This window comes from Epinephelus fuscoguttatus, linkage group LG5 (assembly GCF_011397635.1).
Source record: "Epinephelus fuscoguttatus linkage group LG5, E.fuscoguttatus.final_Chr_v1".
Taxonomy (NCBI): domain Eukaryota; kingdom Metazoa; phylum Chordata; class Actinopteri; order Perciformes; family Serranidae; genus Epinephelus; species Epinephelus fuscoguttatus.
The window spans coordinates 3,996,586-4,014,157 of record NC_064756.1 but is presented as its reverse complement, the minus strand read 5'-3'; the positions used below and the strand labels follow the sequence as shown (position 1 = coordinate 4,014,157).

Here is a 17,572-nt window from a genome sequence, read left to right as displayed (position 1 = left end):
TTACAGCATTCAGGTATTAATCATTTTGTACCACTCGGTAACACATCACCTACAAAGAGTTTTTAAAAAGGAAGCTGCAGTATTACACTGTTGTGAAATCAGCTTTAACCAAACAACCCAACTCTGTCTGCTTAACATTTATAACGATGGTTCTGCCACTGAGGTCCCATAAAGCATTTCAGCCAGCTCATAATATAAAGTAGTACTGTACAGATTTAGCATTGTACTCCCATAACACTGTTGGACAGATTACTGGACAGTAAAAACAAGATTGAAATCGCAGAACCAAAGATATTACCTGTATTAGTCGATGCATTTCTTCCTTGTCAAAACCAGATGCCTTCATTACCCACAATGCAACTCAACCAAGCTTTCACACTAGTAATGGCTTATGTAGCCTGGAGCTTCAAGCCTCCAGCAGATATGATAAGCGGTCTACCCAGATTTTTTTTTTTTTTCCATCTTCAAACTTGCAGTTTTCAAACTTCACTCTGCTCCCTCTGGAGCCACTAAAGGCTTCATACAACTTTTTTTTTTCACAAATACAGCAGAAAAGCTCCCAAAGACCTGTAAAGAGACTTCAATTTGCATAATTGGTGGGGTTCCCCTGAGATGACAAAACACATCCTCTCCAGGGGGAATTCTTAGTCTTCCCTTGCCACTTTGAACGCTGCGTGTCGTGCAAAAATCACAGGGCAAAGAAAATGCCTTCAACTTTCTACAGTGGAGCCAGTGACAGAAGGTTTGCTCCCAAAAGACCTTTTCAAATCTGAGTTTAGCACAGCAGTTTGGTGCTTGATGACTCAAATCTAAAAATCAAAAATCTGAACCAGTGCAGTTTTGGAAGTACAGCTGATACCTGTCCCATGATATATTGGCTGATACAGCGGTGAAGTTTATCAGCATATGGTTAGTTAACTAGCTGAGCATTATGCCAACGTAAAGCTAAAACAGAAGCAGACAGGTTTGTATTATTGAGAGCTCAATTACATTTTTAATGTATGCAAAAATTCACTCGACACAGATCATAAAGCTTAAAACAGACAGGATCTGAAGCCAAACTATAACATCATGCCTCTGAAAGTCCAATTATTTACCTTAGTGAGATTTTCCCCTCACACAAAGTTGGTTTTGCAATCTTGTAAGAGGCCGTAAACATGCCGCATCTTTAACTGCCAAGGTGGGCGCTGCTCTTGTGCCTACTCTAAGCCAACTTTCAAGGGCGCAAAGGCAGGTTGCATCTGAGGCTGCTAAGCGACCATAACCTGCACTGTATCATAGCCTATTTACCAGAAATCCTGAGTGCAGAATTGATCTCGTTCCAGGTGTTGTTATGCAAGTGTGTATTGGGCCAAAAATATCGTCCGTGAGACAGATGTAAAGCCCCGGGCAGCCCTGCATTAAAATCATCAACTTCTCATACATATCTATCACAGACTGATATTTACTGAAGACGGGAAAGATATCTGTTGGCTGTGATTGGTTGTTCCTCATCACATGACATGGTGCACGCTGCTGCCTTCCAAAAGTTATACTTTGTTTTTCTCAGGGTGCAACCTTCATGCCCTGAAATCAGGCACTCAGCAGAAGAGTTGCTCTGGTTTTTCAGTGCACTTGCCGTGCGTCCACTAGTGGTGGGAGAAAAAAAAAACAATACAGCATAGCATCTATATTTTTGTAAGGCAATATCATATCGTCACACAATGTCAAGTATTAGACAAAACAGATGTTGACAATGTTTTCTTTTGGGGACATAATTTACAGTTGAAAAAAGGTAATAAATCCCAATATAGATCATCGCAATCCTCAGCATACAGCAGCGCAACATATTTAAAATTGCAAGAATATTGTTTCATAACTTAAGTATCGTGGAGACCTGAGTGATCCCAACCTTTGCGTCTACATTGAAAACAATTAATGTGAGGGTGCACAAAACGCGACATGTGTATGGCCCATATAAGAGACTTGCTGCAGTCACGTGCCCCTTTAGATCTTTGTTCTCAGGTGGAAACTGAAAGATAAGATATTTCACTTAGATATAAAAAGGAACTAACAAAAAAACAAAAATACCTGGTGACAGTTTTTTGTTCTGTACCAGCAGAATTTATATTTTAATTTATTCACTGTCGAATAAAGCTTCAGGAGGCATTAGAGAGAAATTCAACTGTGTATTGATTAACACAAAGGTGAGTTGGCAAAGCTGTGTTAAGAGGAAATAGGCTACTTTATGACACACCCTGCCTAAATGTACAGTATGTCCCTTTTCCTCACTGACTTCACTCAGTGTTAATTTTACAGATGACTGTTGTGTGCACCTGGATGAACATGTCTGCTGCATGTGACTGTGCATGACACGTTGCAGCAAACAGATAAGGTTGCTGCATTAAAACAAAACACAGAACACAGCAGGGATCAAACCCCCTTCTATCTTTCAAGAACCAGAAACACTGTTTGGCTTTTAGTCTGCAGTATCAGCGAGATGTCATGCCGATGTCTGAGTAGATAAGTCCGACATTATCAGAGGAACCTTGAGTTTATCACAGTGGCTGTTTGGAGCTGGAATTTTCTCCAAAGCAGAAAACACACATATGATGTTTAGAAATGGAATTAACACAAAATAATTGGGAAAGTTCCTGACCTGCACTGATAAACAGATCTTGTCCAAACATGCCTGATAACAAGTTTCCATTTTAGGCGACCAGTTAAGTCTGTGTTATTTTCCTATTATGGTTTCCACCATGTTTAATGAGATAAAAAAAAGCCTCTCCATTTACTGGTGGTTCATTCTGCTATGAAAGTATTAGTACATCGTAAGTGGGTGAAATGAAAACTAGAACTGAACTAGATATCCATTCTCAAAGTGTAAGATGTTTTGTGTCGCAGGACACTACGTACCTGTTTCCGTTCGCGCTTGGTGTGGATGTGCTGTGGAGGCTGAGGTGGTGGTTGCTGCTGTTGAGGGGCTGGGTTCATAATGACGGGTGCCGCCTGCACCGAGGGGGTGAACTGAGGCTGGGCGGGGTAGTAGGCCCCTGCTGTGGATCAGACAGAGAGAAGAATGTAAACCAACACATACTGACTTAATCCTACAGCCATAACTTGACACAAACACATCAGCCAGGTTGTACACAGGACACACACACACTGGCTTAACAACACGTAGCTACTGTTTACAGTCTACATTGTTAATGTTCTTTTAGGCTACTTAAATGTGCATCTAAAACATGAAGGTTTGATTTGTTGATGATTTGCAGTGCAACAGCTGCAGCTTTCTGTCTTTACAGTGAGGTAACTGAGTACTTCTGTCAGTGCCTATTGAGGATGTGTTACACTTTAGGCATCCTTCAAATATTTAAGCACAGAGTGATTTACAGTCTCTGTGAACATGCTTCGACTAAACTTATGAACAATGATTATGTTTGAGCTTTAGTGTCCTGACAATGTTCCTGTGGACACTGTAGAGACATCTTGTGTTTTGAAATCTATCACAGCAGCACTTCAATGTTAATGCCACAACAATCTGTCAAAAATGGAGAGTGTAATCTTAAAGAACAGAGCTGTGATTAATGAGTGAATCTACAGATAAATAAGTGTATAATACATTATTAATAGCTTGGGGACTGCAGAAGGACAAATATTGATTATTTAAACTCTGTAAGAACAATCACACCATGTCATCGATTAGATTAGTGAATAATATAATAAACCATTTGAAACCTGAGCAAATTGGCTTGATTTCTTTTAAAAACATGGGAAGAAGGCAATGAGCATCGAAAGAAGAAATGACCCAAAAAATTGGCAAGAAATTAGTAAAACAGAGTAAAATTAAAATAAGAACATTTTAAGAAAAAAACATAAAGTAAAAAACAAACAAAAAAGGAAATTACCTGGAAAGAGTGCTTAAAAGTTGTAACATAATTGTTAAAGTAATAATAGATGTAAATATAGTTTATAGTTTTTCCCTCATTTTAAAAAAAAATTCAATTTTTTTTTTTTTTTTTGGTTGCAATTTTTGACATTTTTCACCAAGTTGCTCATTGCCCTTTTCCCCATGTTTCTGAAAGAAATCGCACCATTTTGCTCAGAGGTTCAAAGATTTAAATACCACGAACCATGCCAGCACGTTGTTTACTTTTATGGTTATAAAAATGCCTGGCTGAGCCATACAGCCAAAGCATTCCATCAAAATGAGGCCTTGTATTAACACAAAGTATCATGAGATATGAGCTGAATTTTTGTCTTGCTTCATTTAATAATTTGAAACCTGAGCAAACTGGCTGTCTTGTACATACATGGAAAGAAGGCTTAATGAGAAATGACTCAAATATCAGCAACATTTTGGTAAAAAAAAAAAAAGTTACAAAGGTTTATAATAATCATTAATATAATTTCAGTTTTCTTTTTAATATATTTTCTAATAATTATCTCTCCCTCTCTCTTTTAGTTAATTTTCAGGTATTTTTTTGTCACCTTTTAATAATTTCTGGCAGTTTCGGGGACATGTTATGCCAAATTGCTGATTGCCCTTTCTTTAAAGAAATCTAACCGACTTGCTCAGGTCCCAGTGGTTTAAATAGTTATGAAAAGTGTCTGAAAGCAGCACAAGAAAAGTGATGTCGCTCCAAGTTTCAAGACCGACCATATGGGAAGGGCTGAAACTACCATTAGGGTTGTCAAAAATAGACATTTATCAATGCATATCCATTTTGTATATTTGAAATGGGTTCAATACTCATTTTCCACAGTTTTGATAGACTACTACCAGCTGTGCTTTCATGCTCTCTCTTACTGTTAATGTTAATTACAGTCATTCTGTTGAGCACAGTTACTACATAAGAAAAGAAAAGATGTCGTGCTATCACCTTGTTAAGTTTATTTTTTAATAAAAACTTTACATTTTAAGCCCTCTAAGTCAGTTTCCCTCCATGGTATCAAACATGGTATTGAATATCAATAGTTTCCAAGGTATTATACCAAAGTAAGAAATTCCAGTATCATGACAACACTGCCATCATGTCTATTATCCGTTAATCTGCAGACTATTATCCTGATGTGTTTATATGTCAAATTATGAGAAAAAAATACTTAACAGAATTTCTCAGAGGCCCCAGGACTTCGTCAAAGTATTTGTTTTATCCAACCAACAGTCCGGTACATAAATATATACACCCTCACTTTTGATGACCTGAAAATAGTTGCAGATTAATTTTATCGTCCAATCATTACAGCTCTACTCTTGTGTTTTGCAGCCCATGTTTCCATGCAATCTGAGCAACAGGTGACTGAAATCAAGTATCAGGTGACTGCACTTAAAGATGAAAAAAGAAATACCACTAAATCAGACTGCTTCATTTCCACCAAGCCCTTTTCTTACTGCTGTCTCCAAACATTGCTGCAGAGGGAGCAATACTTCTCAAGATGCTTTCAAGCTGCATCTATCAACGTGTCCTCACTCATGATAAACTTGGCACCACTTGAAGAGGCATCACCGCCTCAAACCTGTCTGTTTCCACTGACTCTGTGTTTTTGTGCCATCTCAAAATCTCTCTACGTGTTATATCTGACGGCAACAATGAACAGAAGCAGACATGGCACCTGGGGCGCACCACAGGTAGGCCCTCCGACCATGACACAGCAGCTTCTCCCTCTGCCCTGCCCTGCAGCGGTGTCTCTTATTACTTGAGGCAATGGATCATTCTCATGTTCACTAACTTGTGAAGAACTCTGCTGCCAACATGACCAAGAAAAAAAACTAAATCAAAGCTTCCAAAGGCTCAAAGAACTTATTAGCCTATGCGGTCAATAATGTCAACAAGACATCCACCCACTCAGAGATATTACCTGGCCTTGTAACTGGCCTCAGCTACAGTTCAGAACCAGTTGTAGCCCACTTTCAAAGGCCCAGGGCAAAAAAAAAAAAAAAATCCTCAGATTGCAGAGGCCTCTCTCACAGCCCGACGGTAGCTCCTGCTCGGCCTCTCTCCCCCTCTGCGCGCATTTCAGTCTAACTCACATTACTGAGTCTGCATTGTTGACCAGGAGCAGCACAGCCTAAATATAGTCAAAACCCCACACCGGCTGGGGGAGAGAGCGCGCTGGAGGGAAAGGGAGGGAAGACAGACAGAGAGAGCCAGAAGGACAGAGAGAGGGAGAATAGGAGTATGCTCAAATCCAGAAAGCCAGAAGGCAGAAGGAGACTCTTCTTGGACAGCATCCCAACACTGTAAATAAGAGGCTTGAGATATGACTCACAAAGTGCAGGAGATTGGGAGAGCAATAGGAGATGGGGGGGCTGCAAAGAGACGCACTGTCTAGACGACACCTACCCTCAGAGTCCTGCTGCTCTTGAGACCCTCGATTCCCCATGCTGAATGCCTGCTGACTGTAAAACTGCGTATGGAGAGAAAAAGGAGAGGGGGTTTCTCTTCAAACCCCCTCTCTAACTTCTTCCCGTCCTCTCTACAGGTGCCCTCTCAGAATGACTTCTTTTAATGCTTAGCCCTCCCTCTTCCAGCGTGTCTCCGTTATGCTCCTCCCTCTGACCTTCCTGATTCCTCCCTTCCTTTCACTTTTTTTCACCTTCCTCCCCCCTTCCCTCTTCCCTCCCTCCCTTTACCCCCTCTGCAGTGTACCGGCAGGCAAGCTGAACTATTCAGTTGTGTCATTCAGAGCCAATCTGATCTGCCTGAAGAGTCCTCTATCCCTCCACCCTGAATAAGAGATCTGATTCACACTGGCATCACAACCTACTACAAAGGGGGTGGGCTGTGAGTATATGGGAAGAGTTAAGCTAATCACTCAACTAAGGGGGGTGGGAGTCTTAAAAATAGTCGCCATACTCCGTCAGCACAGTGTGTGTGTGTGCTTTTACCTGACTGCTAGAAAAGGACTCAATGGTCAGAGAGACTGCACCACTCAGAGAACCGGAGGGGGGAGTTGGAATGATATTCTGGGATTGTTACTACGCAGTTAGCAGAACTTTACAGTGGGCACTGCAGGTCCTGAAGGCAAAAAGCCAAATCATTTCATACAGTATATCTGTGTTACTCTCTCATCTGTGTAACATGGTGGAAACAGCCAACAACAACTGCACACTTTCAAAGCAAAAATAGTGGTCAAGTCCATAGGAGACCACAGTTTGAGAGCCATATCTCCCTGTCACATGATCAGTTATTTAGGGTCATGTGCCAGCCTCCTGTCACGACATGCCATGTGACTGGCAGAATGACCGATGTGACACAGACCCTCCAACACAAACACATGGGACATTATGTCCTGTGCAGTCATACTCATATCTAGCAGCTCGCAGCTCTCTCATACCACCAGCAGCCCACTGTTGTGAAGAGCGTAACTTATCTGAACATCAAATAGAAATCCATGCAAGGACCAAGCCTGGCAGTCGCACCGTCACGAACAACACGAAAATTCACAAAAAATACATTTTAGAGAAATCAACTTTTCTGGAATTAACATTAATGCCAAGCATGTCTAGTTTTAGTCAAAAGTACAAAACCAGAAGTGTCCGCAGCACATATTAAAAAATACATATCAAAATACTAAAAAAACAAACAAAACACAAAAACGGTGGTTAGCACTGTCGCCTCACAGCAAGAGGGTTACTGATTCGAACCCCAGGGTGGGGGAGCCCTTCTATGCAGAGTCTGCATGTTCTCCCCATGTCCCCATCTCCTCAGTGTGGGTTTCCTCCAGGTGCTCCAGCTTCCTCCCATAATCCATAGTAATCCGTAGGTGTGAATGTGAGTGTGAATGGTTGTCTGTCTCTATGTGTCAGCCCTGTGATAGTCTGGCGACCTGTCCAGGGTGAACCCTGCCTCTCACCCAATGTCAGTTGAGATAGGCTGCAGTGCTCCGTGACCCCTAACAGGATGAGCGGCTATGGAAAATGAATTTTTTAAAAAAATGTAGCGGGACTGAGTACCCCTCAGGACAGCATTGTTCAGATTGGATGTTTGGCAACCAAGTGGTGGCTGTAGCTCAGGAAGTACAGTGAGTCATCCATTCGTTGGAAGATCAGTGCTTCGATCCCCCCGTCAGCATATCGTAGTACCTGTGGGCAAGATACTGAACCCCAAACTTACAGTAAGTGAATTCCACCATGTGGATAAAACCTAAAAATTGTACAATGTCATGAACTTGTACGATTCTTGCAAACTAGAATTACCGCCACACGACTGCATGTCTCCGTGCACCGGTCAAGTTTGTCATACGTGTCGTATGAATTCTTGAGTTATGGCCAAAAACATATTTTGTGAGGTCACACTGACCTTTGACTTTCGACCACAAAATTCTAATTAGTTTATTCTTCAGTGCAAGTGGATGTGTGACGTTTAAAGACATTCCCTTAAGGTGTTCTTGAGATATCACGTTCACGAGAATGAGATGGTTGTAAGGTCACACTGACTTTGACCTTTGACCAACGAAATTCAATAAGTTCTTTGTTGGGTCCAAGTGGACATTTGTGCCAAATAGAAAAGAAATTCCCTCAAGGTGTTTTTGAGATAGCACGTTCGCAAGAATGAGACCGATGAGGTCACACAGACCTTGAACTTTGACCTCTGACCACCAAAATCGAATCAGTTTATCGAGTCCAAGTGCACGATTACGCCAAATTTGAAGAAATTCCCCTGAGGAGTTCTTGAGATATCAAATCCACCTGGTTTGGACGGGTGTACGGACAGACCTACGGACAACCCGAAAACATAATGCCTGTGGCCAAAACCTGAATCCTCCACATCACATTGAATGGACTTCTATCATATATCATCTGTAACTTAAAAATGTATTGCATCCTCTTGACCTGGTGCAGATCCACATACATGCTTGTATGCTTGAAAAAGAACCTTTTGACATTGCTGGATGAAATGTCACTCCAGTGTGGCCTGTGAGAGATGCTCACTTCATGCATATGAAATGGATGCAAAAACTAATCAGGTCAAATTTCTTGTGCAGCCACAAGAAAGTAAAATTAGCTGACTTAAAAACTGTTTCAGGTCAACTCAGGCTCACAGATCTGATCAAACCATTCGAGACCATCAGACATCCTGAAACTGCTTAAAAAGGCTTCAAGTTCAGGCACTGTTCCACGGTCACTGATCAACACATAGAGAAAATCCCCTTCAAGGCAATAGCTTATATTTGGAGGGCTTTATAAACTGATCCAGGGTCATTTTCAGCTACAATACACAGAGTTTGATTACATGTTCAAATCAACCTATTTTTGCCGGTTGCATTTCACACAAACCCACTGCCCCATCTGAAAACATTATGAAGGGGTCTGAGGAAAGCTGGTAGGCCGAGTATGGGTAAAAGGATTTCTGAACTATCAACAACTCTGCCCTTGGGAAAAAGCTGCAAATGCTATCAGGGGTAATCAATCACTCTTTCACAACACCTGGGTTCCTTCATGTGTTATCTAGAGAGGACAGACTTAACCCAAATGTTGGAAGTACCCAGGGATGTGTTACAAGTGAGTTTGAATCACCAACTCTGTGAGAGGACACGAGCTTAAACCTCCAGACTAACATGATGCACATTAAGAAAGAATTCAGGCTTTAATCAAGTTATTTTTCTGCTTCTTAACAGTCAGATGGATAAGTTGGAGTTTACAGTGAACCTCGGGACAAATCCTGGTTGTCTCACATTAGTTATTTGGGCTGTCAAAGTTTTTGAGAGCATAAATAGAGAGATGTTGAGTTTTTCAAATGATGATCAGTAAGTGCGTGCTCATAAATCAGCCCTTAAACCTGTCAAACACTGCTGGAGAAATGACAGTCTAAGAGTGTGAAATTATTTGTAGCTGTAGAAAAAAACAAAATGGTCTGAATAAAATTTTTATACAACCTGTCACCTTATTTCTGATACATGAATTAGCCTCACTGGATAAGTTTAAAAATAAAATTTCATATAGAACATATTGACTAAAATTTGACTAAAATGTCAGGAATTTTCGTCGACTAATACTATGGATAAAAATGACGAAAATGTGACTAAAACTAAAAGCATTTTCATCTCAAGACTTACACTGAATCTAAAAAGGCTGTCAATGTTCACACTGATGCATACGCAGGTGCAGAGTGTGCAGAGGCATTGTTCAAGTGCCATGCACATCATACAGTGCACATACACTGTCGTGCAAAGAGCATGACATGCAAAGCCTAATAGGAAGAATTGTGTTTTTACAGTCCTGTATTCAGGCCAGCGCATTCTATTGCTGATGAGCTACAGTTTAAACAAAGACAACACATAGTTCAGATGCCTGCTGGAGGGGGGGTCAGCAAGTTTGTTTTCAGGGCATCATCACTTCCTGTGATGTAATGACACCCAGCCACCTCTAGAGGGTGTGGCAACACATGGGATCAACAGCAAACATCGGTAGTGCTGAACTGAACTTAGGAATAGATGTGAAGTAATGTGATGACAGAGCATGTTTGGAATGAATAAAGACAAAGAAAAAAATGAAATATTCATGTCACATTCTTTGAGTGTATTATAGAAAAACACTCTCATACAGTTACAAACAAAATATTGATCTGTAATGCTCAGTGCAGTTGTTATTTATGCTGACAGGCTTTCATTTTTCCTGAGTGCCCATTTGGCTCAACCTGTTTTGACTATGACAGTCAGCATTTTTTAACATTTTCCAGAATGCAGCCACACCCCTCAGCGACAAAACAACATATCTCACAGCTGCATTTTATCAGCATACAGACATATGCTCTGTGTTGCACACCTGACACTCACCCCCTACGAAGACTATCAAAATGGCTGCAAATACACAGAACTTTTATGCTCTTTAGTTCTGAACTTACATGAAAACCTTGTACAAAAAACAGATTCTGCTACTTCATCTTCTTCAGAGCAGAGCAGCTCTGTGTGCATGATGGGATGTTGATTCTGAGCAGGTACAATACTTCAGTTCCCACCTCTAAGTTAGCTGGTCTATTAAGCAGGATTTATAATACTGCATTGAATTGACGCCGTACATATGGTGTAGTCTCTGTGTCGATGCATAGCCTACGCCATAACCTACACCGTGGCCTGACATGCACCTCCCCAGAAATGTAACTACACATCCTGGTGACGCAGACCCCAACAACTTTGATTGGTCAGCTTGGTAGCATCACACATATCCTCCCACGCATTTCCAACTGCTCCTTATCTTCCCATAAACATGGACCAAATGGAGAGAGGTTGATTGAAGAAGTCCGCAAGTATGTACATTTGTACGACTCTTCCTCACCCCACTATAAAGACTGTCAAATGGCTGCAAAGTACAAAGAGTTGGGGAAAAACTGAGGGTTACCCAGGGGGAGAGAATGTACCCAGGGTTTTTTGTGTTTCTCTCATGGTTTGGACCACATATTAAGCACCAAGACACAGAGTACAAACTATGACGAGAAGAAGGCAAATATGCTATGTAACATTATGTCTTTGTATCATAAACCTCATATACTCTGTATTGCACACCTGACACTCAAGAGCAGTGGTTCTCAAGTGGTGGGTCGTGGTGCAAAAGTGGGTCAAAGGTCCACATTGAATGGACCGCAAGTGACTCGCAAACATGTCAAATCTGTAAAAAAATAAATAAATAAATAAAAATTAAAAAAAACACTTAATTTTTGGAGTGCAGTGAATTTCCAGCACAGGGCTTTTATTTTGAAGTGCTGTCTCCTGCTGTAGAATAAGTGACTAACAGACAGTAGTGTTGTCACAATACCAAAATCTTTGTTTCGGTACCAATACCAATATGAATTTCGATACTTTTCAATACTCTTCTGTACTTTTCCTAAGGAAAAGTCCTTTTGGATACAAACCTTTAGAACAATAAATAATAGGGGTGTAATGATACCAAAAAAAAATCATGGTTCGGTAAGTATCTCGGTACGGACGTCATGGTTTGGTAACTCAAATATTCCACCAAGCTTGTGTTGTCTCGTGTTGTCTCCCTTTGAGAGGCAGACTTTCTCGTCTTTTTTCACATGCGCCAGCTGCGAATGTTGATACAGGTGTTGTCATACACACCACTTGTGCAATCTGTGCTCCAATAGGAACAAGAAAGGTGTTTGTGTGCATAAATGAGTAAAATAAATTAACTAAATTAATGAATTGAATCAATTTCAAAGTACCGGTATTTTCCAAATACAGTATAGTACCATTTGGAATACTCTGGTACCACGGTACTATTTTAGTACCGGTATACCGTGTAACACTAACAGACAGCTAACTAGCTTGACAACATGGCCAAATACAAGTATGATGCTGAGTGTATTAAACTTTGTGGACCTTGCACTAATGACTAAGAAGCAATCTAAACCCTGTGGCTGGACCAGTTGGAACTACTGCTCTGGAGAAATTTTGGTGCTCGTAGGTTCTCAAATTACATGAAAACATTCTGCTACCTCATCTTCTTCAGAGCAGCTCTGTGTGTTCATGATGGGATGTTGATTCTGAGCAGGTACAATACGTTTTGTTCCTGCCTCTGACTCAGCTATTACTTCTCGTTTCATATGAACTAGTCCTCAGCAACAAGAAGTGCCGGAGGCACAGATGAGATGTCTTGGGTTTGACTTGAGATAAAGATGGCCATAATTAAGAGCAATACAGTAAGTCTGTAATTAATCAAAGAAAGGCAAACACTGCCATGAGGAGAAATACAAAACAAACAGACAGGCTCTGTATCAAAAGCTGAGGTGAAGGTCAAAGTGATGCAGCAGATGGGAAAAGCCCAGATCTCCAAACAACTGAGAGCGTCACAAACAACCTGAAAAATATCAGGATTACAGCGGCTGCAGAAAGGTGGAGATGAGAAGTAAAATAATTAAAAACAACTGTCTTTATAGATGGGATGTGCCAGTTATTAGTGACCACTTCTGATGATTTTAGTAGATTTTTATATTTGCATACCTTTGTTAGCTTGCTATAACGCCCGACACATTATCACATGACCATTCAAGTACACTGGGCATGTGCGACAGACAGGAAGCAGTTTGTCTACTCTACGGTTGGTTGCTTAGTTACAGAAAATACTGCGTAGATGACAAAGGCAAGAGCAGAGATGTCTTTGCTTGGACCAAAGGCAAGGTGGAAGTGTTAATGAACATAGGTATTGCGCTCAAGGTGGCGTAAAACAGATTGGGAGTCACTACAAAGCAAATACGGCAATATTAGAGCAGTACCAGCTGAGAACATTATCCATCACAGGACAAAGCCACTGAGATGGGAAAGGAGTACCCACACAAGAAGTATAAAATCACAAAAGATATGTAGACCTAGCTATAATGTTGTCACTTGACATGTTGTGACTGATAAGACCAAATGGGGAAACAAACATAGGTGTCTGCATCATTTTTAAAAGTGTCCTTTTTTGCCTGTGCAGACTAAAATGCAGACCTGGGTTTTCAAACTAAAACAAAGTCTCTGTTTTAGGAGTTTTAGTGTGGATGCTGGGTGTGAAATTAAAAGTAGTTGTGCATTGTCAAACTAAACTGTATAAGTATGAATGTAGCCTAAGATTGAAAGTTCTTGGGTCAGCGATGGCTCATGTGTCAGTTAAAAACCCTACTGAGTGTCTCTGTGTGTGAGTGGCTCAGGTGAGGCCCCAGGTAGAGCCTCTTACCATAAGTACCATATTCAGCGGGGCTGGTGCCTGGGTAGAAGCCTGGGGTGCCTGCTGGGACTGGGTATTGCTGGGGCGTGGCCACGTAGGTTGCCGACCGGTACTATGGAAACAAAGAAGAGAGAGCGAGGAAGACAGGACATTAATATTAGATACAATTATAACAGCAATATAAATCATAGGAGCACAACAAAATATTTTGCCTGCTCTTCACAATAAACAGCTTTAGGCCCTGATCACACAAAAAGCGTTTTGGCAGCTGGAGGCGGCTTTTTGTAATTGTTTTTAAAGAGAATGAAGCTTTTTGCTCACTGTTTTTTCGTTGCTACGCACTCTAGTTGCCTGGAGTTTCTGCCAGAGCACTCTGAACTCCTCGAGTTGAAAAAACTTCAACTAAGAGCAACAAAGTGCCCCACGTTATCTCTGCTTTTTTCCCCATTGTCTAATCAGAGGATTTGAGAGGCGGGGCTTCTGTGGTGGTCATGACAACAAGTTTACAGTTGGTAAACAATGGAGGAGAAACTGGTGGTAGTGGTTGCTGGATACCCAGAGCTATACGACTTTACAAACCGCAGTTACCAGGATCTCATTAAAAAACACAGGCGTGAAGTGCAGTACTTGAGACGTCCATGATGGAGGAGAAGCTCCTGGACCAACTGGTGGTACTCCCCATGATCCAGCCTCTTTGTTAGGGTCTCATGTACCCTCACAGATCTCTGTTTATCTGCTGACAGCCTCTCACCCTCAACCACAGCTACAGCAAGTACCTTCTGCCTCAACATTTTAGGTACTAGCTACTAATAACTGTGAAATAAATTAAATAAGAAATAAATACATCAACGCTAGATTGGTTACACAGGAAGGTTAGGGTAAGGAGGTGAGGGGGTGGTTGCCTGGCAACAATAAAAAGACGCGGCAAGCGTTTTTTCACAAGTGGCATTCAATTTAAAAATAAAAGGCAGTGCGGTGTGCCTCACGTTTTGCAACCTACAAAACTCCTTCTGTGTAAAAGGTAATGATGATGATAATGATAATAATAATAATAATAATAATAATATTTTGGGGATAGAATGTTCACAGAATTTATCCAAACAAGAACAACACAACAAAAGCTATACATATTACAAAAGTGATAAATGAAAAAATTTGGTGGGTGTATTGTGTTAGCCGCCCATACACCATCTGGCTCTGATAAGAAAAGAACATTTGGCAGCATCACTACTTGAACGCTCCCTGGTCGGTGCCCCCTACCTGTCCCGGTATGAAGTAGGCAGGTCCCTGTGGTGAGCTGGGGAAGGGCAATTGTTGCCCGGGGATCATCATCATTTGGGAGCCAGGGCCCGGCTGGTAGACGTGGGTGGGCGTCACAGGCCGCGGGCCGCTGCTGGGAGGGACGCCCCGAGGCCCACTGCTGGGAGGCAGGCTGGCCCTGTTGGCGTAATAGGGCTAGAGAAGAGGCAGGGGGAGCAAACCATGGCCGGAGATGAAGGAGAAATGTGGAGGGAGAGAAGCAGGAGTGGGGAGGTGATGACAGACCGAAGAAAGGTGAGGATGGACAGTGAGTGAGAGGACAGAAAAAATGGATGGAAACAGGTAGAAGAGAAAAGAGAGGCAAATAAAGAAATTATTAGTTACCTTTCTGAAACCTCCAACATAAAAACCATCCCCCATGCCCCTGTATGATTTTATCTCTTGGACCAAGTGGAGCTGGTCTGTCCGGCCTAATAGCTAGGCTCATAGTTTGTCCATGAATCTATGGCTAGACTCCAACTGGAAACATATTGGCCCTGCCTGCCAGAAGAGATAAAGCAGCTAATGCTGGTTCATTCAGAGCCTCCTCATTGACATTCTGCTGCTGGCCTGGGAGCTAACCGCCGTAGCCAGCAAAATGACACCAAGCCAACAAAGCACAACACTGCCAAATATTAGACACACACATATGCACTCAAGATGGTGAGGAAGAAAAAGGGGAAGGAAAAACTGGAAGAAAGTGGAAATTGAGTTACCTGTAGTGACCTGAAGCTTCCCTTCAGCAGCGCAAACACAGATCACACAGAGACACATCAAATGGAAGCAAGAAGAGGGTGGGAAGAGATGGATTGAGAAAGAGAGAGCACCACAATCAGTTAGAGCAAAGCACCCTGAAACTGCCCGTTCTGAGCCAAGCCGTGAATTAACAAGCAGCATGCAGAGAATAGGTAGAGCCCTCAATCCAAATACACAGAGTCTAGTTGCTCTTAAAAAAAGATGCTACTAAAACTAAAATTCAGGAACTATAACTGGAAGATGGGTCTGATCACCTACATTTTTTTCTATGAAGAGAGGCTGAATTTTTTTTGTTTGTTTGATTATATCAAACTTATCACTTCCTCACAGCATTTATAAAGGATGGTAAAACACCTGTAGACCTTTATATAGGACACTCTTGCTCATTTATATTAAGCTGTAATTCACTCAAGTACTTAAATGCATTCCCACATGTACAGTAGGTAAAATATTTTATTAAAATACCTCTTCTGACATGGTATGACATATTGTCAAATATTTATTATCGGTAGTTAAAATTCTGCACCATCAAGCTCATTTATATTTTAGGAGTTTATTATTTTTGTATATTTCTTAATGAAATGAAAAAAAATTATTTTTAATTTCTTAATTGGGTGGAACTGAGGTCCTGTCTACACGTATACAGATATTTCTTTAAACCTGATATTTTACGTTACGTTTTGGCCTCTTGTCTACACACAAATGGAGTTTGTGAACAAAACAGAGTGTTAAGGTAACGATGACAACATCTCCTCAATTCCTAAATGCCCATTGTTGCTTTGTGTCATGAAAATGCAGCAAAAATACTAACAACAATGGTGGACTGCTGGTTGGTTTACATTTTGTTCACACTGTTCTGTCAAATAACTACTTTACATTTTAACCAATTATTGCTGCTCGAGTACCGGGACGAACTGAGGCGTCTGCTGTATCTAATTTTATTTGGTCCACCTCAGCCTTGGCGGTTTGAAATCCACCACAGTTCTTAGGCCTGGTTGAACCAGCAGATGGTGAGGACAATTTCAAGAGTGTGACTGTGCTATACAGCAAGCAGCAGCAGCAGCAGCGACCCACCGTCTGAAACCAGCACACCATGAGGACGGAAACAGACGGCTCAGCGGGGGAAAGAGCACCTGCCGCAGCAAGCGAACACACTGTCTGCTGTCACTTGACTTGACCAGCAGACTTCACTACAAGCTGATTGGCTGTTTAAACAAGTGACGAGCTTTACATTCTAAAACCAGCCACTGGTGATTTGACCAGCTGAGTTACAGGTGACACCATCAGCTGGCACAAGTCGAGCTCAGACCGGCTAGTTCACACCACACTGTCTTGTGGCAAATCTTTGATCTGAACTGGGCTTTATGCTGAAGGGGAATCAACGGTGATGAAATCTCCAGTATTTGTTTTGAAAAAGAAAATGTTAGCCTGTGGATTTTACTAACTTTGTAACAAGGGGAGACTGTGGAAGGCAGCTCACAGTGGTGAGCATTTGGAGTTGTTTTTGCTTTCTAGTGTGGACTGAGATATTTTGTAAAATAAGGTGTGGACAGAATTGATTTAAAGCTTAGCTTGCACATGTTTAACTGTATTGAACGCCTTTTTGTCTCAGTGTTATGTCTTTAACCACTGTATATAATGTATTCTTTATCTATTCTATTATTCTATCAGCATGGCAAAGGAAGTACTGATGAATACCAGCTCTCCAGCTAATTCAGGTGCACTTACATTTGCTTAAATGTGGATTTAAGTACATTGTCCCTTCTTAAATAAATACATTTAAAATTTAAATTGAAACGGAAAATATCTGTATACATGAAGACAGGGCCTACGACTGGTACGTGTATCACATTTCAGTCACTGTTCTGGTGAGTTTCCTGTAGTTTTATG

At 41.3% G+C, this 17,572-nt stretch overlaps 1 protein-coding gene across 6 annotated transcripts in view; it reads right to left on the bottom strand.

The window, feature by feature from the left end:
- The window catches only part of LOC125889140 (eukaryotic translation initiation factor 4 gamma 1-like), a 52,776-nt gene that overhangs the window by 21,584 nt on the left and 13,620 nt on the right, over positions 1 to 17,572 (bottom strand). For 2 of the 6 annotated variants that reach the window (XM_049576867.1, XM_049576868.1), the window contains 3 exons: positions 14,888 to 15,082; positions 13,637 to 13,739; positions 2,896 to 3,035 (listed from right to left, as the gene is read on the bottom strand). In XM_049576867.1, the coding sequence (XP_049432824.1) occupies positions 2,896 to 3,035; positions 13,637 to 13,739; positions 14,888 to 15,082 (438 nt within the window). Of the gene's footprint in view, positions 1 to 2,895; positions 3,036 to 5,841; positions 6,002 to 6,326; positions 6,482 to 13,636; positions 13,740 to 14,887; positions 15,083 to 15,642; positions 15,664 to 17,572 lie in introns of those variants that run through there. The other 4 variants (XM_049576864.1, XM_049576866.1, XM_049576869.1 and 1 more) reach the window with 4 other exon arrangements.